The following is a 23,745-nucleotide window of genomic DNA, read 5'->3' as shown; positions in this document are numbered from 1 at the left end:
ATAACATTGAACGTCCTTTATCATAAGCTGCACTATGCATGTTGGATTTATCTCCAGTCAGAATACTATTAAGACACACAGGTGCATTAAAACAGCATCAGTCTTGTAAAAACGCTCACATCCATTATTTATTTATCCTTCCATGAGGACAGGCATTGGGGGTTGCACCTGTGCAGGATCTCTGTTGTGTGATTCATCTTTAATTCAACATGATGACAGGATTTGGATTCTTAAACTCTGGCTGTAGACCAAAAGCAGACATCAGGGTGCAAAACACTAGTTCGTCTTTGTTTACAAGTTTAAGTCTAGGCCTAAAAATGTTTAAGAATCCAACCAAAACGTGGAAGAGGAGACAGCAGCGTCTTCATGTTGCAGTATCTTTGGAGCAGGAGTTATTCTAATAAGGCTCTACATCAGACCACCAAGGAAACAGTAGAAGAAAAATATAAGTGAACTCATACCAGGTGACAAACCAGCCCTTGCCACCGCCGCTTCCATATCGGCCCACAGAGTTGTATGCAATCATCAAAGATTTGTTAGACTACATTTCAAGTGGGCTGACACTGAATCAAACCTACGAAACAATATCACCATCTCCATCTATTTTCTTATTCTCATAGAAAAACATGTGCAGCCATCCAGAATGATTTGCTCTGAGCTCAGTCTTGGAGCTATGGGACCAAACACCTATAACATGATGATGCAGTTGTCTCCTCCTGCCGTTTGTAGCAATCACACACCTCTCACTACATTTCTGGTGAATGCAGCAGCGCTAAGAATTCCCCTCAGTCTACAGTTCCTTCCATTGGCAATAACATGAAATCAGGGCCGCTTTGTTGTTGCCTTCCAGATAGTTTCTATTGATTCATGCTGTATATAGACTTTATAGCATTTTTGAGTGGGAGAGGAGGTGTGATTGCTTTGGTGGTGGGGAAGCAGCAGGAGCAGGATTTGATGCCAAGGGGTTTGTGTCTGTGGGGGTGGGAGTGAGAGGTTCACTGTGTATTTGTCCAATTTTCAATGCGAAGTGAAAGAAGCAATATGGAAGAGCGGCTAAGTGTGTCAAGGTGTGTATGCTTGTTTGTTTGAGACTGGCTGACAGCTCATATACAGCCGAGACTTGTGTGAGTACGTGTGTGTGAGACACAGAGGCGATGGTTGACTGCCTCTGTTTATGACTCTCAAGGTGAATCCAATGATGTTTGGCATGTCTTCTGAATGTTAACAACACAGATCTGACTATATCTCTCTTTTTTTCCAAGCCCACTTCTTCCACACAGTGTTTTGTAGACGCACTCATTTCTTTCACCTTCTACTCTGGTGCCTCCTGTCCTCAGTCCATCACTATTCCCTCCCTAGTTTCTCCATCTGTTCTACCGCCGCTGTGTTCTAACCCCACTATTGTTTGTCTTTCAGCCCTTTAGAGATGTTCGATAATGATCTCTGAAATGAAGGTAAGACAACTTAAAGGAATGATATTTTGCTTTTTTTTAAAAAATGGAATTATGTATTTTAAAACATTTCCCTGTGGTCTACATAAACTGTAAATGCTATGCTTGGGTCTGAATTCTTCATTAATTCAACTCCACAGGCCCATCTTCAACCCTATTTCTGAGTAATGACACCAGAAAGGTCGTTTTGAGCGCTGGCCCTTTAAATGCATGAGCCACTTCACGCCCCTTGGAAGTCATGACCTTATATGTGCAAATGTCATGACCTAACTAGTTATAAAACGTAACAAATTAAGAACAAATTATTACGGGTTGTAGAAATCCACTTGATTTTTGCCAAAATGAATATAAAGATAGCTTTGCAGCACCTGGAGGGTTCAAATTCAAACTTTTTGAACTATTAGGGTCCAAATACACAAATAAATGAACCAAACACTAATAAAAGTGGGTCTAACAAAATATGACCCCTTTAACACTCAGATTAGTTTTACTTAAATATTTTAGATACTATGACCAGTTACTTAGATAACTTTAAAATAACATACTTGTTCATTTTCACCATTAACTAGTTCCTTACCATCACATATATTAGTAGCATATTGGCTTTTTGTCATTATATTATGTTTATAATCTGCAAATACCATGCCAGTTTTACCCCGATAACCTGTAATTACTCCTTATGGACTGTGAGGAAGAGGTTGTTGTTGCTAATGAATTAACCCATAAAGACCCAAACAACCACTGGCAACCAAAAGCATCTACTGATCTAAAATGTTTAATGACTTCTGAACCACTAATCTGATCAATACATGTAAATAACTGGGTAAAATACAGTTTGTCATCTTTTCATGGTCATCAGATATGACACATTTGGATGTTCAGAAGCTCTGTAGTGAACGTGGAAACACCGTCATATTCTACAACACAGGTGTCAAACATGCAGCCCGGGGGTCAAATCCGGCCCGCCAAAGGGTCCAGTCCGGCCCTTGGGATGAATTTGTGAAATGCAAAAATTACACTGAAGATATTAACAGTCCTTTTAGTTCAGGTTCCACATTCAGACTAATTCAATCTCAAGTGGGCAGGATTCAGTAAAATACTATCATAAGAACATATAAATAATGACAAATCCAATTTTTTCTGTTTGTAAATGTAAATATTTTCATGTATTTACACTAAAACAAAGTATAATTTCGCAAATGTGAATAACCTGAACAAATATGAACAACCTGAAATGTCTTAAGAGAAGTAAGTACAATTTTAACTATATTCTGCCTGTTTCTAAATATTTTGTGTATTTGTAGTTCCACTGTGATCTGTAAGTTATAATGCACATGTGTAAATGATAAACTGAGGCAGAATATTGTTAAAATTACACTTATTTTTTTCAGTTTGTTCATGTTTTTCACATCTTTTGAAAGGATAGTCTGTAGATGTAAACCTTTTCATAATGTAAATTTACTTTTTTCACTCTTAAACATAGAGAAAAGTTTGGAGTTGACATTATTTATATATTATTATGTTATTATTTTACTGGTCCGGCCCACTTCAGATCAAATTTAGCTGAATGTGGCCCCTGAACTAAAATGAGTTTGACACCCCTGATCTACAACATTGAGTCACCAGTAAAACATATGTAGTTTGACAAATGACAGTGGATAGAGAAACTTGTTTTTCTTTTCAGTTATTGATATCTTTGCTGAAAAAGTCACTTTTTCTTCAATTTTCTCTGTTTCACATATAATAACCTTCAACTTTAACCTGAGGTTTTATGAACATCTACACGATCAGTAAATGGAATATAGGAAAATACTTGATTTTAACTGATAAAATGCAAAATACAGAAGATAATATTATAATAAATGGTGATCATTCAAAAAATAAATAAAAAATCAAAACTGCAATAAAAGTAGCACTGGGTCTTTATGGGTTAAGATCATAAAAATAGTGATTCTTCCCTATAGTGAAGCAGAACAAGGTATTTTCTTATGTTACAAAACAAAACTGTAAATATTAATAGTGTCAAACTGACTCTAATTTAAGTCTGTCTTTTTAAATAATATTTCTTAGGCATTTTTGCTTCTATTACTGACAGAGATAGACAGGAAAGGTAGGAGAAAGAGACGGGGATGATGTCCTCAGGCTTGTGGTTTGCTATCTACCAGGTGAACAACCAGGGCACCCCAAGTCTGTCTAACTTTAGAAAAGGTTTGCTGTTCTATTCTTGGCACAAATGCACCATACTTAAAGACAAAGTATGTGGGGAAAGACTACTTGTGTGATACTAGAGACTGAAAAGAGAAGACTGAAAGGGGAAAAACACACACACATATCCTAGTATCCAATATACTGTGTCCTGCTGAATCAAAAGGCATCAAGTACCATAGAAGAAATACCCACGCACCAGTCTAGCTCCATTTTAAAGCAGCAGGAGCCAATATCAGGTGGTTGGAATAAAGCCAGACTATGGAGACACCTTCCTCCTGTAGCTCTCTTCTCCTGGTCCAAATCAAAAGGTAAAATATAAATATAGATGACCTGACACCGCCCAAATGAAAAGAGATACCATCACAGGGAATATTAGGGAATATATTTTTTGTGGATTTTATGCTCTAGTGGTATTACAACCTAGTAATGTCCCTACAGTGCAAAAAATTATGTTTACAATTCATGCACAACTACATTATTACTGAGTATCAATAAGCACAAATAAGATCATTGAGGGAAACTGTCAGTAGTTGTAGAATTTGGTAAAATAAGGCATGACTAAGTACTTTGTGATTCTAATGTGAATGGTAATAAGCAACTAGATAATGGTAAATATCTGTAGGTTTAATATAAAGTGTTACTTCTGTCAGAATCGTTTCAATACGTAGCGATAAAACCAGTCCTCATGCATAGATTAATGTTTCTGTGATGAAACAGCGTATTAATCATTTGGTCGATCGCAAGCTACTTTCATAAATGACTACATAATTAACAGGTAACGACTGGTCCCAAACAACATCCACAAATCGATCCGGGGTGAAAGTAATCACCAGATGCAGCCCCGGTAGTATTTCAGACTTATTTTAAGGTCACGTCTAAATTGACACCTCATAAAGTTTGAGTGAGAGATAAAGCCTTATTGCTCAGTTTAATCTCATCTCTTGATGCTGCCAGGCTACAAATCTGAGTTTATCTGTTCTCTTGACCACTGCTTATTGAGTCCACATCTTTTCAGCAGCCTCATATGGTTGCCATGGCTCCGAGACAGCCGTAGTCTGGATGAAAATTTAAAGCGTGACCTCTCAGGGGACTTTGAAAATGCTGTGAAACCAGCATTAGAGTTGGGGATAAAGGAGGCACAGCAGCTTCACTATCGCCAACCAGTGTCCTGTAAAACATCTAAAGGAATATATGGGATGTGAATTTACAAATGTGACAACTTTGTGTGTTCTTTAAAGGGCAGATGGTCGGCCTCACCGGGTGATCTCAGAACAATATTATCCCACAGATGTAAGGCCTGGTACGATGGACACTGAGAAAACATGGACAATTAATGTGGATACTGGCCTTACTCTGTCATCTGACCTTTTGAATATGAACTGGACCAAAAACTGAACCGCCAACAGGATCACTTAGAAAATCTCACCTGACTTTTACTTGACTGTATGTACAACGGGGACATCTGAAATCACCTATGGCATTGGAGAAAAAAAAAAAAAGTGTTTGATGGACTGTAATAAATCTAATGCCTTCAGCTCAGTCTCCATCGTTCCACTGAGGCATGTAGTTAAATCCATGCTGCATCATTCGACAGAAGCATGAAGGACACACTGAGAGGAACCTTTATTTCTTTTTTGTTTGCAGAAAAGACAGACAGGCTGCTCTAGTGCTCAGCGAGTCTATGTATAGAAAATAAAGTTTATTAACATGCAATTGTAGTGGTTTCACATGTTTTTTTTTTGTTTTTTTTTCTTTAAATGATGTGATGTTTCAGTCTGTTTGTGTATTATAGCTCATAAAACTGTGGGGAAACTCCTGCCGTTCACGCTTAGACAAAATGCTATTGTAAGCAGAGCTGATGTCAGAGGACACTGTGACCTGATTGTGTCCAACAGTTGTTCTACAGGGACCAAAACTGGGACTGAGTGAAATGACAAGTGAAGGATAGGTGTCTGTTACTCTTGCCAATAGAGTCGTAAAACTGGTCAAAGTTTATACTGTGTGTGTGTGTGTGTGTGTGTGTGTGTGTGTGTGTGTGTGTGGAGGAAGGAGTATGTGGTAACAAATAGAAGACATTCTATAATTTGTACAAAAATATGTGACATATTTGGACAAGCTTTTGATTTATTTCCGCCTGTAGACTCAGATAAACCCAGTATAACTAGTTTTCTGTGATTTGTGCCTTCTTCTGATCCGTCGTTTTCCTAGGCTGTAGAGTCCGTGCAGTCCTTCCCACAGGCTGTTTCTAAAGCCGCTAAACATAGGTGATAATATGACTCATTATACAGTATATGCAGTATTTACAGGTTTTAAATAACCCAATTTCTCTTTATAGTTCACAGTAACAACAGTATAAAACCCCAAACTGGGCATTTCCTCTGAAAACTTTCTGCATTTTGGCTGTATATATTTTGTCAATAGGAGGACCTTGAACTAATCTGTGGTTCGTGTATTATCCCATCAACAAGTGCCTTACCAGCACTGAATGTTGCCCATCCGCTCTGTCTTTTGTTGCCTCTGTGCTCATTTTAGGTTTTCACTCTTGTAAAAACTTGTTATTTATTTGGTCAGAAGAGGCTAGACGTGTGTTGCTGTACAATACAACATGTTTGCTTCACCTCTACTGGTGAGACGTCATGAAGTTTACGTTAATGTTACTTTAAAGCATGTTATATGTTAGAAATGTGTATATAATAAGCTCTAATCTCAGCAAGATTCCACTCTGTATAGTCATGTAATTAGCCTGTCTATAGAAAGTAATTATCCCCCTGTCTAGCTTTATATGACTTTATTTTTGATTTACAACTTTGAATCACCAGGGGTGTACGGTTGATTTGACACCCCCCCACCCCCCACCCTGCTTTTCAGTCTCTAATTTCTAATGTCTATAGATTCCTCACAGTTCCATGCATATATTAATCATAAGATGATGCTTGGAAGTACTCAACCACCTCCAGGAGGCCTTAATGTGATCACTGCAGTTTTCAGTTTTCATTTGACCATCTACATTTATAATACGTCAGTTGCATAATTTACCATCAGCTTCAAACTGGAGTGAAATGACATTACACTTATTCATGTTAAATCTCAACTCCAGTCACGTCAACTCCTCAGAACTTTTTTCCATGTGTCTGACTTGCATTTATGCCGTTTTCTGCCTTTTCATGTTTTTTTTCATCAATGGACCTTAATGCATTACTTGGGCACATGTAGTTTCCGTTTTTCACTGTTTATGCAACTTGACTAACAAGCGGTCAGACTTTGCAGATACAAGTGTATTTGACTTTGCACACTGTAACGTGGATTCCATCTAACTTATGCAGCTTTTCAAAACCATTGCTTATAGTTGTAATGAAGTGTATTATGCACACTTGTATTTGTTGTGATTCGGATTCATTGAGTTTTGTTGTTTTTTTTTGGATCATTGTAAAAGACTTCCTGATTATGTCCACTTTGATATAGTGATGAAAAATAAAGTAAAATAGGAGAGGTAAACATGTAATGTGAGCAGGATATGTTCTCTTCTGTCTTGTGTTTCTTAGCATTTTACAGTGTTTTGCATCTCTGAAACTCTAATAAACACATTCCTCTAATCTGTGATGTTGCATTTGTGCTTCTCTGTTCCTGTAGTTCTTTTTTTTCTTTTTTTTTAGTCCACAAAAGTGCTTTTCCAAAAGGTTGATGCCCTCCAGCTCTGTGTTGGCCTCTTGGTAATCCTTTTTTTTTTTTTCCATCGCTTTTATGAAATGAATGTACAAACACAAGTCAGTCTAATCTGCCCTAAAGGGAAACTGAAGAAATAAGCAGTGTCACACTTTACACATGTAAACACATATAGGAAGAGAAACTTTGGCGAGGCCTGCAGGTTTTATGGCAATGCCATGCCGTACTATAAAATGTAAGCCTATAGATGTGCTTTGAGGAAAAATGTCAGAAGTGTGTTCATGGGGTACAGTGATCATAGAGAGAGCCCTGAGGAGGTTGTCTCTATGTGTGTGTATGTGTGTGCGTACGTGAGTCATGGTGGTCCACCAGCTCTCAGTTCATTCTTCTAAACAGAGTTGACACATCAGGGTCACTCTATACCTCGAGACACACACCGGAGAGCCCTGCGAGGGATGCACACAGGAGACCTTCACTATACCATGTCCACTCACGCACAGGAGAGCCACCAGGGAAGAACACACACAGGAGGATACTTAAATACACACACACTAAAATGGCCTTTACTATATAGGCCGTAGTAACAGTTGCATAAAGCCAGGAGATGGAGACGAATGTGGTTCAGAGAAGGGACAGGAATGGAAGATGGTGATAAAGTCAAAAGGAGATGAGCTTCCAAAGCAGAGCTGCAGAATGGCAGTGTGAGCCAGCTGCATCAACCTGCCGACCCACCTGCCAACTCCCAAAAATAAAATGTAAATTTTCACTGAGCATGGTGTGACACATCTCCTGAAATAGGAAAACAATAGGAGGGACAACCACAGCTACCGGCATCCCACAGAAACCTGGATATCCACCTGTGTGAGCCAATTTTCTTCATTTCCACTCAGAGCACACAACAACAGCATGAGTGAGCGACACTTAAATTGGCTCTCGCTGCTTGCTGAGCTGTAGTTGCAGACATTTTTTTATTTATTTATTTTTATTTTATTTTTTTTTTTTTTTCCAAATCTGAAACTCTGAACCAGAGTCAGTTGGCAGTAAATTACCTGTGGGGATATGAGAGTTGATGGCAATGTTAGCTTCAAGTTGTACTCTTAAACTTTGTTTTGATGCAGAGCAAAGCTGAGTTTGGTGTTGTATTTATTCAGAAAATGTGTTGAACACAGTGAAACCTGTGAGGTATCAGTAAACTTGGAGCTTTAAAGCATGGCTCATTTACCTCAACAATAATTGCAAATCCATTCACTGTACTTTATAAAGTAGAGGCATTAGTTGCCCATATTTAAAAGACAATGAATTACAATAAATGGCTCTGATGGTTATTGTTTGAGCTAATGTATCGATGCAGTTCTACATAACAACAAACATCAATTATTCTTCTCCTGACTGTTTTCTGGAGCTGGTGCATTACTTTGGCTCCACTCATTTTGTGTAATGTAGTGTCGGTGGCAATTTTATTTTTGTGGAAGATGTTCTTTGAAGCTAAATACAGACATTTATAGATGCAAACCATTAAACGGACAGACTGTCAGACTGACAGGCCCCAGCTCATCAACACCACTCGATAGGAATGACATAGAGCTCCTTTAGGGAGGTTTCCCCGCAGAAATGTCGCTGTAAATCATCAGTTGTTTTGTTTAAGGGAGAATGGTCTGTGGTAACCACAGTTACAATTTAAGACATGGCTGTGGAGTACATTTTGTTAACCACTGGTGGTCATTTAATGACCTTGGACTCCAAACAATGCCTCTGCTTTGCCCTGTCACCATAGACTGCATATAATTAATAGGAGGGACCCAGTAGTTTTTGAAGAACTGCTTTGAAGCCAGGAATTTGTGTTTTTTTTTTTTTGTCACCAACGTGCTTTTTTGAGCTGACCGTATTTGGACAAAAAGGTGGAGCTGAGGGGGATCTGCAGTGGGTGAGCTAATGCTAAACACTAGCTAACAGACACAGTACAACTAAAGATCCACTATATGCAATGATGGTGTAACACAGGGTTCTTCAGTAACAAGAAATAGTTCATGATCATGTTCATGTCAGCTGAGGAGATACTAAAAGATTTTTTTTGGGCAAATTTTACCCATGACTCCCAACTGAGCAAAGTCTTCACCAGTTTTCATTAGTTGGGGATAGTAAATCGAGTTGGCACAAAAATCTGCAAGTGTTGACCGGAACACACCCAACCTGACCTCAGTCGTAGTCAAACAAACAACATGTACTGAGTCTAAACTGGACGCAGTTAAAGGTGTAATACCACTGATGACCACTGGGGTTGGCTCAAAAAGGCCTTGCTCCATTAGACTTATGTAAGGTGAACTTCAAAACCCATTTGTCTGAATAAAGTCATTTTATGGTGTTGTATGTGAACCATCTTAACCACAGCAGAACAGTGTGTCAGGCAAAGATATACATTTCTTTTAACCTCCCCAGAGTCCAGAGTTGCACTAAACATAAATACTGTTGAAATGGTATTAAATTATAGCTGTGTGTGTCGCTGACTTTGCACAGTGTAGATGTTGATAAAATGACAAATGTAACTTTTATATACACACACACACACACACACACAAAAAAAATAAAAATTAAAAAAAAAAAAAAAAAAAAAAAATATATATATATATATATATATATATATATATATATATATATATATATATATATATATATATATATATATATATATATATATATATATACCAGTTATCCAGTGGATGGCAGGTGATCAACTTCATGCTATCTAATTAAAAAGACTAAGGTCAGAATGTCAGAGTCTCTTGGAGGTTTATGGGAGCCAGGACATTTTTGGAGCCAACATCTAGTGGCTGTCAGTGGTATTACACTTTAAGACATATCTACATTAGTTTCATTGTAAAACTGCACTCCTTGCTTCATTTGTCAGATGTTATGCCTCTGTAGAGAATGCGTCAATGCTCTGATTGTCTCCATTGCTTATTAATCATGTTCTCCATCTATCTGTGACACATATTTGATCCTACAAATCAAGTTATCCATCAAACTTTATGCCCTTCACTGAACCTTCTTTATTCACCTGCAGAGTGTAGCAGCATGTGGCGTCAGTCCAAATGTGGGTAATTACACTGAGCCCTGTGCTCACTCACTATGACCAAACCTCCTGCCGGCATGAGAAAAACTTTATAAATCCACCACTAATGAGCTTTCGATGACGACTGCAGATAGAATCAAATGGACGCTTCGAGTTCATTACATTTTGTTTCTTTTGTCCCCAACAAAATCATTTCAGCCTCTGAAACTCTTTTCTGCTTCCGTTGTTATGGCAACCACCAAGCAAGCGCTGATCAGATCAGAGGTGTTGATCCTCGCAGTATTTTAACTATAAAAAGTAGGGCTGTCAGAGGTCATGGTGTATTTTACTATTATACCTCAGAACAAAAGGTAGTGCTGGTGGTGTCGAGATGCATTATGAAGTTTACATGTTTCCTGAGAAGACTGATCAACCTCTTTGCAGACTTTGTCATCTCAGAGGCGCACACTGATGTGAGCATCTGAGAGAATGAAGAGGTGTGGGGAGACAGGTACAGGTGACAGGCAGGTATGTCAACTTTCTGTCAAACTCATTCTTTTTTGTCATATCCAGAGTCTTTCAGTATGTCATGTAGCCTAAGATAATGAGACACCAGAAATTAAAATGTCTTATTTTTGTGACTCACATATGAAAAAGTACAAGACCTCACATTTCAGATGATTCTGTCATCAGTTATGATGTTCCTGCATGTGTTTTCTTCATTATGTTTCTCACTGACTACTGTATCTGTCTGGTGTGGATGCTCTTTTTGTGACCTGTCATGCATACTGTCTATCAGCAGGCTTGAAATTAAAATAGTCTCCACCTCAATTAAATGCTTTAGAGATTTTAAAGAACGCCAGACAGTCATCACTGTCATCCCTAAAGAGAATTTCTTAAGGCACTGATGAGAAGTAATAACTTCAGCTCGGGTGACGAGAGAGAAGGGAGTTCATCCCAGGAGCCTTGTAGCTACTCAGGAAATTACTGATGTAAAATTGTGCTAAATAATGTTTACATAAGAGCTTAATGAATGCAGTAGATCATTTATCAACTCCTACAAGTTAGTTGTCTAAAATAAAATATTGATTTGAACTTGACATGTTTACCCACAACACATTCAGGCCTGCAGTGTGTCTAGACAATACAGTTAATGCATGAATCTATAGTCATTATGAGGCAATTAAAGAGGCAAAATTGTGGATGATTTAATGGCTGTCGGTCTAAAGCTATCAATTACTCTGTGTTGAATTATATGATCGCAGCTAACACTTGTATACTTTGCCTAATTGGATAGTTTGCAATAGAAATTTGAGACAGGAAAACATGCAGTGTCCCTGTTTGTAATTTAACCAGCGACACTGCAGCTAAATGAAGTGTGTCTGAGACAACCTGTCATTAGTTTAAGAGGTTTCTTAAATCTGAACCCATGTATCTAGACCCAGTCAGAGGTTAAATGAAGAGTGTTCGGAATGCCTGAGGGATGCACAGCCTCACACAACAAGCTCAAATTTAAAAAGTGCGTGTATGGTAATTTCCCCAAAGCACCTGGACTTGACGTAAATGAAAGTGGAGTCTGAGTGAACTTATGTGATCCTAAGATGCATTTGGCAGTGCCTCATGGAGCTACTCTCCGCTGGATGCAGTTCAGTTTCATTAACACCTTGTCTTCAGTCACCTCCAGATGACTGCAAGACACAGACTATTATACAGTGCACACAAAAAGACACACACACATATACACACACACTTCTCGAGTCCTGCAGCACTTCTTGAGTTCTGCTCTAGCCGTTGTGCTTCACTGCATCTGATCTCCACCCTCCAGTCCCTCCCTTCAAGTTTATCATCAATTACTGGTCCTCAGAAATACAAAAGAGAAAAAGCCCTTTTCCCCATATCCCCATAGCAACCGTTTCCTCTTCTCCATACTACGCAATCCATCAAACAACCGCCGTCTCGCTGTCCTGCCCCACCCGAGCAACAGGGGAGAGGTACAGGATGGAACCAAATATCCCTTTCAGTGGTTTGGTTTAGGGGCTATTTTCGATCATTTTAACTCTCTGCACGTCTGCATGTCCTCTGTCTTTTCTGTCACTGCTTGTTCTGCAGACTCTTAAACAAGACAACACATTTGGGTGATGGTACAGAACAGACAAACAACTTAAGCTGAGAAAAAAAAAGGCTGCTTAGTACTACTGATACATGAATATTCAGTGATACTTTTGTCTGGCGGCTTTTCACTATTAACAATTTAAACTCTGCTGCTGTTGTAGTCATTTACAAGCATCTCCGAGACTAATGGCTTAAGGTATGAAATATAAATATCTCCCTATCTCATTCCTTCGTATGGTTGTTTCTTATCTGTCACTCCACCTGCCTATTTTTTCTCTGTTTTCCTACTTTCCTCCCTCTACTTCCTGTCTTAGACTTCTTACCGTCTGCCCTTTCTCTCCAGCAGGAGATGCAGAGAAATTGGAGAACATTTTACGTCTGACACCCAGCTTATCTCACAGATGTAATCACCACAGAGGGACTCGAAGAAGGACGGGGGAGGGCTGGATGGAGAAAGAGGAAGACGTGAGAAAACAACATGGAGCATAGGCATAAAAAAAGGATGGTATCCAGTAGAGGAAGGAGAGGAGAAGTGAAAAAGACATGCCAGGGCGGAAAATACGGGAATGTGGGAGGGGTCAGAGGAGGATGAGGAGGGTGTGAATGAATTAAATGAATAAAGAAATGATGAATGTGGATGAAGGAGATAAAGTGAAGGGAATCAGATTAAGAAATAAATGCTGCAACAATGCATGCAAATTTTGTCATTTTCAAAACACCCTTTTATGTTGTTTTCCAAAGATGACAAACACCCAAATATTCAGGAAACCCCTTGAGCCAAAATTGATGGAGAAGGAGCAGAGGAGGAAGGAAGGGAGTGGTAGGAAAGATGGAGAGGAGGAGGGGGAGGAGGAGGAAGGGAGGGCCTGGGAGACAAGTGCTAATAGTAGATTAGTCACTCTAAAGATGCTGTGGGCCAGTGCACCACTAGTCAGAGGATGCTGCATGTGTGTGTGCAAATTTACAACTAAGGATTCAAACTGGAAGTGCACAAGCTGACATACTGAGGAATCTGCCCCTTAATGACTGGATAGTTTATTAATCCTGATTGACGTTATGGCATGGACACTCACAGTGCTGCCGGGCAGATGATGTCACTGCATTATGCTGTAAGAGGATGCTATAGCAGTAGTGGCGTCATCTGTATATACAGCAAACACATCTCTCTCCTGACACAATAGCATAAATAAAATGTATCTCTTTAAACATTTTGACAGTGAAGTTTATTTGTTTTCTCATCTATTTTTATCTCCCTCTTATTTTTTCTTTTGTGACACCCTGTGGCTCACAGGCAGCACATTATGCTGTTACGTTTGCGTATTTCAGTGACGTCTTAATCCGGTCTTTAGCCCTCCATGCTCCACAAGTGTCATTATGAGCACATGTTGCGTTCACAAACCATATTTAATTAAATTTTCAACATTTACACTCCACTGATCAGAGGTTGCCCACCAGTGGTATTTTCAAGCTCTTAAATACATAATATAAACTGCTTTTAAGAGGAAATGTGTTCAGAGTGAACCTAAAAACATTTAGAATATGTTGAAAACATGCCACATCTGGTTCAACTATGAAACATATCATAGTGCATCTTGTAAATAAATGAAGTTCTTTCCTCATCTCTACAGAAAGAGAGAGCAGTAGTGGTCAAGTGAGCTAGAGGTTGAATGAAGAGAAGAGGCAGCACTGGAGAAAACAAAATGTTACTTTTTGATTGCTTCACAGTGTTCTAATAAATCACAAGTCAATATGCCTATGCCATTGCACAACCATGAGGGAAGATTCTGAGTGAATACAGAACACACGCTTCAGGGTAGATCTTCGTATATCTGTGTGCAGCTGGAGAAGGTCTTGTAACCAGTGACTATGATTTCATCGAGACAGTGTATGAAATTCCATTCTAATTTAGTTGGCTAAAATACTACAAGACTTTTTACAATGTCCAAAACCACAGTGTGTATTATGTCCTGGACAGTGGTGATTTCTCACAGACTGCAAGGGAAGCTTGGCTTCCCCTAAAATTACGAAAATTAAATGGTTAAATATGTTCGGCTGTGTTGACAATTCATTGACTACAAATGTGTTAGAACATGTTCATCTCACAGACGAGTTTGTTCAGAATCAGCTTTATCACAAACCAACGGGCTCGATGTTGTTCACTTCTCATACATTCCCGTTGCGCTGTTTTCTCATACGATGTCTTCTCAGTGCATTTGCCCGTAGAAGCCCGGCGTCCATGCACTTCAATGGGACTGAGTGGAACAGTTTTTTTCATTGCCTCAAAACTGGACGGTAATTAGATAAATGCCACGATGTTGTCCCGAGCCCCCAGATGCTCGGCGTCTCTGGGGGTGAATGAAGAGGGGGGTGGAGCTCGGCCAGGCTGGATGCCAGGCTTCCACGTGCTGATTGAAGGATCAGTCGAAAGGCTGAATCAAGTTTGATTGACAGCTATTTTGAGATCTACTCCTTCACTTGACAGAGTTCAGTTTAATACCGTTGTGCATTCTGCTGTGAAATCAAGAGAGAAACCACTACGAAATTGCTTGTTTATTTCTTGCACTGTAAATAAAACACACTCATTGTACTTCCTTGTTTCAATTTAACACAATTTCAACGTTTTCTTGTTTACTTGGTACGATAAGGTCACTGACCATTTTCTTACGAATGAATGGAGGGCCGAATTGATGTTTAAATAACTTGACATTTTTTTTATGTAAGCAGACAATGAGCTTCCCCTCTCTGAAAGATGAGCAGCCACCACTGGTCCTGGATTACAGTATGTAAACTCAGGACACCTCCCCAGCATCAGTATCCCACAATGCAGTGCAGTCATGTGTCAGCAGACAATGACAGATGGCAAACAGTACCCACTAGCTGATCACTTAGTAGTGTTACATATAAAGGTACAGTCTGTAGTATCATGCAGATGCCAGTATATGCCTGTGCAGTCCATAGTGTTAGGCACATAGTAGTAAAGGTGAGATTGGTTACCAAGGTTACACGCCCCAAACTGGTGAGGACACTTTCAGGAAGTGATATGTACACAAACCATAAGCAGTGCATCTGGAAAGACACGTTCTACTGTTTATTTACATAGTAGTATACTCAACATTAGTATAGATTTTGTGTTTGTTGTACATCCAATATTATGGGATTTTGGGCAGACCCATAGTCCTGCCCACACATCTTGCACAATGCTGCCCAAAGGTCCACACCTGGAGACATCCAGAACATAGCAACACGGGACACATAAGGATATATAGACTGAGGGAAAGGTCTATGTAGATAAATACATGGCAACAAAAGTAATGTTTGAGTTTTATTTTTTAAAGAATATATTTCATTTTATGCCCTTTGTGAATGGCTAAAGTGTCACCTTGTTTACTCTTTGGGTTTACATTAAAATGTGCATCTTTGGAACAGTCAGTTTTTTGGGTTTTTTTTTCAATTTTATCATTTTTCCATATCAACAACATTGACATCATTAAAGCCTTTCTTACAAATGTTATGAACTTGCCCCTCACCCCCATCCAGGTGGCATCCCCACAAACACATCCACATAAACACGTATCAAATGGGCAAACAGAACATCAAAAGAAGAAAACAAATATACACAAATACAAAAAAACAGACCAAAAAAACCAAAACAAAACACACAAATCAATCTATGTTGATCATTTTGGTCATAACACCAACATTCTGGACCTCTGGCATACGAAAAAATAGGACCAATGGCCCTGTAGTTTACCGGCCGAATTAAAATCCTCTTCTGATCATGTGAACAAGGTTATTTCTAAACAAATAACATGTGCGAAGGATCACACCGCGCATGCCTGAAGGAAGTACAGTCAGCAATTGGTTGTTGACAATAACGTGACTGGATTTCTTTACCTGAATGATGTTATTTGTAAACAATCAAACACGTGCTTCTGTAACACGCAGACATGTAAGAATTTGGATACCTCAAAACAACAAATTCGAATTCAGTTTAATGGTGCCAAGCGAATGAGCATATGGTTACCATGTTTTGGTCACATTCCAATCAGATCTGTAAAAAATTCAAATTCCAACTTCATATCGTTGATACTTACTGATTTATTGGATCAATCCACTTCCTATCTCTTATAATGGGAAAATTTTTCAAAGTCGCACCAAATCCAGAATCAGATCTGGACTGAAATAATTTCAATACCTTGTGTTGACATCATCATAAAGAAGCGGTATACCAAGTTTGAAGTCAATCAGAACTGGAGTTTCAGAGAAGAAGACGATTGAAATTTTTTCTCCATAAGAGCCCATGTTAAATTTTCCATAAGTTCCCGGATCCAGAAGAAGATCCTGATCAGCATGTGGCCATTATGTTTTGGTCATCTCCCCGTCAGGGCTGGACTGTAGAAATTTCAACTTGATATCATTTATATTTACTGAGTTATTGCATCGATCCACTTCCTATCTCTTATAATGGAGAAATTTATCAAAGTCATGCCAAATCCAGAATCAGATCTGGATCCAAATAATTTCACTAACTTTTGTTGACATTATCATAAAGAAGCTGTATACCAAGTTTGAAATCAATCAGAATTGTAGTTTCGGAGAAGAAGACGATTGAAAGTTTTGTAATGGACGACAGACGACGACAGATGACGGACACCGCATGACGACAACAGCTTACGGCCTATCGGCTGGTAAGTTAACAAGTCCCAGCAGTCAGAATATGGGTATTGAGAAGACTAGAACGGGAACAACCAGTTTTAACAGGAGATTGAGAGTATGGTGGAGATGAATAGGAAATAAGCTATGGAATACACTATAAAGACCTTGACACTTGTGTAGGAAAACTGGATTCATGTTAAACTGCATTTCAGAAAATCTTCAAATGACTGCACATCCTTGTGCATCACACATGAAAACCTTTGGGACACAAATTCTTCACAGTATCATGAATATTAAAATAAAGCTCTATTTGTATGTGTCTTTCTTTTTCCAAATGTCTGACTTGGGTTGCATGATGACTGTTAATAATAGGCAGATCTAAAAATGGCTGAACCACTGTGCTAAAAAAAGACAAAAAGACGGACACTGCAGAGACAGACAAGGCCTTCATGCATCATATGTCTGCAGTTAGGATCGCCCCTCTGAGCACAAAGCAGCATGGGAGCTGTTTAGGGAACGGAGAGAAAATAGTCTGTGCAGATGATGTAGCCATGGGGCCTTCTCCTGTGTGTGTGTTGTCCTGGGTTATGCTCTCTGAGTTATGTAAGCTGTTTGGGGAAAGGGCTAAAGTCAGCACATAGTAAGAGGGGGAAGAATGGAATCAAAATACAATTTACAGGGGCTGAAAATAACACCATTTGTATCCTAAATCACACAGAGTCACACATTCAGACAAGCTACAGTAATCCCATTTTTTGCCAAACTTCGCTGCCATTTTTTAAAAAATAAAATGTGCACAGAACTTTTGACGTTGTAACATAATCCTCTTTTCTCTCCTCATTTCCCCCTCGTCTCTAAATCACTGCACTCATTTCTCTCTCTTCCAACGTCATTATTCGTTTTACCGTGCGTGTTTCGGGCACGTCTGTGTGACGCATCAATCTGGTCCTAAGCCTTAAAAACATATCAGCCGTTTGCCACAGAATCCACCATCTGTGTGAGAGTCTGATGCAGGGGTGTCTGTGTTGAACGCTAGTCGCTTTGCACTTAAGCGATAATCCCTACTTTTATTATTTGCTACAGATGATACTCACGATCCAGATAAGTGTAAGAACTCGACGGGACTACATCAGAAAAGGTTTAGATATCTACTATATACATAAATATAAACAAACCAGTATAGGCAGCTAATGTACTGTGTACCAGATGCCAGTGTGGATGTGACCTTGTTTCTATGGATAGAGTTTGATCTCACTGCATCTGCAACTAAAGATGAAACCATAGACCCTGATTTGACTCTGGCCAGAAATCCTGGTTGTGTGTCACTCCCATTACTCACTACCCATATTGTGCCTAACATCTTTTTTCTGATGAGGACACAACATACAAAACATCTACAATAATAACAGAACAGCTTTTTTCTTGATGTGAATGAGTGCTGCAGGAAGGAAAATACAAACACAGCTATTACTAATCTTTTGTTTTCAGCCTGTGATTGCCTGTAAAAAAAAAATAAACAAAATGTAGTGCACACTTTTATACCCATCAGCCAAATATAGTGTAAGATTCTGTTGAAAGTTACTGCCCTATGATTACCTCCGCCAAGAGGTATTGTGATCACTTTGCTTTGTGTGTTTGTTTGCGTGTTTGTTTGTTTGTTAGCAACTTTACAGGAAAACTATTACAACCATCTTTACCAAATTGTACCCACAGATAGGCCTAGGCCCTGGGACCAACCCATTAAATTTTAGGTCAAGTAGGACAAAGTTCAAGGTCACATCAAGGTCACAAAATCTCAAATTTTCCTATCTCTCATCACTGAGCAATTTCAAAAATTCTGAAGAAATTCAAAACGACTCTGATTAGCCTCCAGTTTGATACATCCGTAGCTTATAACAATATCTTGTATCTGGCACAAAATTAACCACATCCACTGTGGAGTGTGGACTCTGTGGACATTTCAATTTAACATTGAAAATCCCATTTACAACACATTTTTTATTATAACTCAACAAATATTGATTGGAATTTAATATAATTTGACATACACATGACCGGTACCAAACTTCAGCTTTTTCTGCCATATGGAACAACCTTGAAACTGTTTAATTCAAAAAGAAACTGTCGATCCACACATACATACTGTTTGGGGTGCTTGGCGGAGGTTTGTGTTCTCTGAACACTTGTTCAGATTAGATTGTCTTTGCGTAAAATGTGTTACATACATATTTTTGTTTGAAAGTACTCAGATATTATAACTGCACAAGGCCAATGGAGCTTGAAAAAGTAGGTCAAGGTGATGTATTTTCAATAGGCTTCTGCTCCATGACAAGATGCATCTGCAGTATAAATTTGGTGCAGATGTCTCACTGCATTCTTCAGATAATGCAAATAAGTTGTTGAATGGACAGACAGATGGACGGACAGACGACAGGGGTAAAAACAAACTGACAAACCAGGTGGCACCAGAGGACAGTAAAGCAGCAGATCTTCATTGTTTTCTTGATTCAGCAACAGTTCCATCCTTTCTTTAGACTCTGAGGATAATTTACTCTGAGATGAGTGGCTTCTCCACAGTATCCAGTCATCTGCCTTCGTCTTTTGTCACAACCCGGCTCTGTGGTGGTGACCAATACTGGAGACGGAGGTGGTGAAAATGTAACAAAGGTTTATTAAGTAAACTAATAATAATAAACAAAACACAAAATGCTGAAAAACGCCAGCCAGGAGGAGCAGCGCAGAGCAGGACCAGGCCAGACAGCCAGCAGCACCGAGACCAGACCAGAGCAGACCGAGAGCGAGTAGACCGGACCAGACCAGAGAGAGTGAGAGCCGGACCAGACAGAGAGCCAATGATCATCACGGGCGTGCTGCTTAAATAGTCAGGCCTTGGCTGCTACAGGTGTCATCAATTATGCCATCGCCATCTGCAACAGAAAACTGACAGTGCCCCTAGTGCCCGAAAGGTGCGGGGCCGTCACACTTTGGTCTTTTGGTTTGGACTGAAAGGAGAAAGCTGCAGCAGGAAGGTGTGTATTTACACATTGGAGTGCAGATGAATTTAATGCTGGACTGGATTGAGGAGTTTGCCTACAGGCTCAGAAGTAATGTGGGCTTCCCATGAGCAGCTGGAGGACTGGTTCATCTCAAGGTAAAAGTAATAACATAGAGTCTATGGAAGCATCAGTCTGTAGTCTGGACGGTGGATGGTGACCTGTCAAGGTGGCGGCCAAAGAGCCAAAGTAGATGATGAATGAAGACTGAGACCCTCCAAGCCTCGTTGGCATGGGTTTAGTAGAGAGGAAAAGCCACAGCTGCGGTCGATCCATATCACAAACTGTGGATGCATGCAGCGAGATGACAGAATGTGGCGATTATAAGTACACTCCAAAAGTATGGATGGTAATTGCAGCAGCATGAATTAAATCCTTTATTTTTTGTTTCAGGGAATGAATTGTGGATTTTTTTCAGGATCACTTGGGCTAGGAGTGAGGTTCAGCAGGAAACATACATTGGCACTATGAATACAAAGGGGGGAAACTTTTAAAGCCCGTATTCAGTGTAACTTTTTAAGGGTTTCTCCGATAATATCTAGTATCACCAAGTACAGGGATCTGAAACCAATGACTCCTGAACCAAATGTGTGTTTTAAGCCTCTTTCCATGGCTATCAGTAACTTTGACAAAAACTGAATAAATCATTATTTATGGCCTAAAGCTATTCTTACATTGTCCATCTATAGAAATGTCCGACCTATAAAAGTAAAAATCTCAACTGCTTTCTTTATTGTAGTTGTATAATTTCATAAATACACTCAAAGTTGTGTTATTGTTCTAGAAATACAAAGATAAATAACACAATAATCATAGCTAGACTGTCACAGAGCAGCCACCTGATGGTAAAAATAAGATTTAAACAGCTCCAGGCAAAGTCAAAATAGTTCTTTAGATTGTAAAAGTTGCAAGCCCCTGACCTAGTACAACCAGAATAATCTGACTAATTGTTTGCTTGTTAAAAAACATGACATTTAAAGTGTAAATTGTAACATTTAGTACTGCCCACTGTTGTAGCTGTATAGGGATTTTTGCAGAAATCTATTCTGTGTCCTCTAAATAGAAATCAGAGTCTGAGTTGTTAACATGGATGTAGGCGAGTAATATGTATGCACCTTCCACAAAGTGCTCCTTTTCATACATTTTTGGGCATTTTCAGCCTTCATTACATTGCGAGTACAGGGAAAGGCAACAGAGAGTGAAGAGATGACATTCAGCGAGGGCCTGAGCTGCTGCAGTACAGCAAATCTGGTGCATGCTGTACCAGAGGAGACACCTGAATATTAAAAGTGCATATGTTACTTACTGCACTTTTAATATTCAGTAGAGTGAAACATCCCACATGGAGTACAGCTCAGGTGGAAAGGAAGTGTAAAACACCACTTCTCTGCTGCTTTTCAGTTTGGGGATCTCACAAGTTGAATGTCGTTGAGGAAATCTAAGGCACTCAGGAGACTGATGAATTTAAAAAACCTAAAATCATCTCTTGACATTCAGCCATTGCATAAAGCGTAGAGATTTTCACCCCTCAAAGTGCCTCAGATTTCCTCAACAACATTCATCAGATTTAATATGGTGATTACAGTAATAAGGAGAAGAATCAATCAGTTCATCCTTTCGCTTTACATCAGCGTTAAATTGGAAGCAGGTAAGTGGCTGGGACTGTAACCAATGGCAACAAGGGTTAATATAATTAGCACACTTACTTAATGCTGCATAGTAATGTTGGAAGTCAGTCATATGGTTTTTGGCTTAGTTACACTTTCTCAGCAATGAATGAAGAGGCATACAGTTGAAGGAAAGCTGCCAAACACTGACATGAAAACGAAACCCTCTAAGCCAACAATGAATTGCTGTAAATACAGTAAGTGTGAATGGAGGGGGTGGTGCGCATATCAGCAACTCTTTCTGAAGTGTATTAATGGAAAGATAAGCACAACTCTCTCATATGATTTCCATTAATTCATGCTGTTAATTCAGCCAGCAGCCATCTGGCTCCCCCTGACGCACACACAGCCCTTTACTGTTTGCCTCACACATTTACTCAAATTAAACACAACAAATACACACATAACAAATTGAATGGGAATGACAATCTGAGGGCATGCGACGGGAAATAGAACATTATAACAGGTCAGTGTAAGTGTAATTCCCAGCTGTTAGAGCAGCCAGACACTGTTACACAAAACACACACATACACACTGCTGACACCATGATGAGAAAAGCCTGGTGACTCTTTCTGTTGGCCTGAAGAAGAATTTTTCAATGCCCCAATTTTTGGTGCATCTTTTAGGCATTTGTCAAACCAACTGTGGTTTTTGATCAGTTCTGAGTTAGATCCAGCACAAAATATGTTCAGGCCATCGAGGACAATTTGAAAATGAAATTAAAGTCAGGAGTGGGACTGAGTGTTCCTGCTGATGTCTGGGCTGCTGTGCTTCCGCTCCTGCAGGGTTCAAAATTATTTCACTGGTAATGTGTTAAAACCCGGCGCAATATGCAGCACAGAGGATCTACAGTACTCGAGCCCAAAAAACAATGTTCAACTGCTCATATGATAGAAGTGGAGAAGAAAAGGACAATCCCTTGTGCTGTGAAAATGAATGTTGATGCCTGCGACTAGAAATTGTTGCAGCAATGTTCTCAGTGCGTGACTAACTCTGGTCAGCTGGCTTTGCGCTGACATATAACTCAAACACTGTAGGTTTTGTTGAATAATGTTGGCAATTCTCCCACGACGCAGCCTTAGAAAAGTTTCCATTTCAAACAAAGTAGTCTGTGACATGACAACATTTTACTTTTACACTCCAACAAAACTCCTCAGTTAACAGTTTACATTTTAGGGACTCTCTAATCCAGAGTGACTAATGGTCCAGGCCAGGTAGGAGCCTTCGGATATGACAGAGTATTACATTTATGGCTGAAAACAAAAAAATGAAGTCACATGTCATCCAACTATTCAGCAGCTAAAACATGTAGTCCCAGTGACCTCCTTTGAGCTTCATTTTATCACAGTTCTCAAGTTTTGTGGGTTTATTTGCAATGAAACTTTATAAGCCTTTTCTGGTACACTGATTAGTTATGCATCAAAAGCATCCTGGCTGGTAAAATTATTAAAATATGCACACAGAAAGCAGTTCACGCACAAAAAAGGGGTTGTATAATGTCTAGCCGAGCACCACTTCTCTTACTGGTTCGGAATCCTCATGTTACATAATTACAGTAATGTAATTAACTCTGTGTTCTCTGGCATAGTTAGAGGGGCCTGAGTAATGTCAGGGCAGTTGAAGATCACTTTGAAAATTGAGAAATAGGCTCACATATAGTATACACAGTAAACATGCTTACTATATACCCATAAATAGGTGCAGTTTTGTGTGACTGCAAACATAAACATGTGTAGAAAGGCAGGTCATACGTAACAATAGGACGGATTATCACTGCTCATTATGCAAGCTGATGTAATAAACTTTAACAATTCCAACCATAATGTAACATAGAACTAGTGCAACCAACTATCTGAAGTATTTTAGTCAGACATGTCCAAGTGTG

General features: G+C 39.3%; 1 protein-coding gene across 6 annotated transcripts in view; it reads left to right on the top strand.

The window, feature by feature from the left end:
- arap1 (ArfGAP with RhoGAP domain, ankyrin repeat and PH domain 1) overlaps positions 1–7,256 on the top strand; it is a 75,785-nt gene extending 68,529 nt beyond the window's left edge. For 3 of the 6 annotated variants that reach the window (XM_030152092.1, XM_030152090.1, XM_030152094.1), the window contains 2 exons: positions 1,417–1,454; positions 4,898–7,256. In XM_030152092.1, coding sequence (XP_030007952.1) covers positions 1,417–1,424 — 8 coding nt within the window. In that variant the 3' untranslated portion in view covers positions 1,425–1,454; positions 4,898–7,256. The remainder of the gene's footprint in view (positions 1–1,416; positions 1,455–4,897) is intronic. The other 3 variants (XM_030152093.1, XM_030152091.1, XR_003937117.1) reach the window with 2 other exon arrangements.
- The last annotated feature ends 16,489 nt before the right edge of the window (positions 7,257–23,745 follow it).

This window comes from Sphaeramia orbicularis, chromosome 13 (genome assembly GCF_902148855.1).
Source record: "Sphaeramia orbicularis chromosome 13, fSphaOr1.1, whole genome shotgun sequence".
Lineage (NCBI taxonomy): Eukaryota > Metazoa > Chordata > Actinopteri > Kurtiformes > Apogonidae > Sphaeramia > Sphaeramia orbicularis.
The sequence above is the reverse complement of the archived record's forward strand: the minus strand, read 5'-3'. Positions and strand labels throughout refer to the sequence as shown.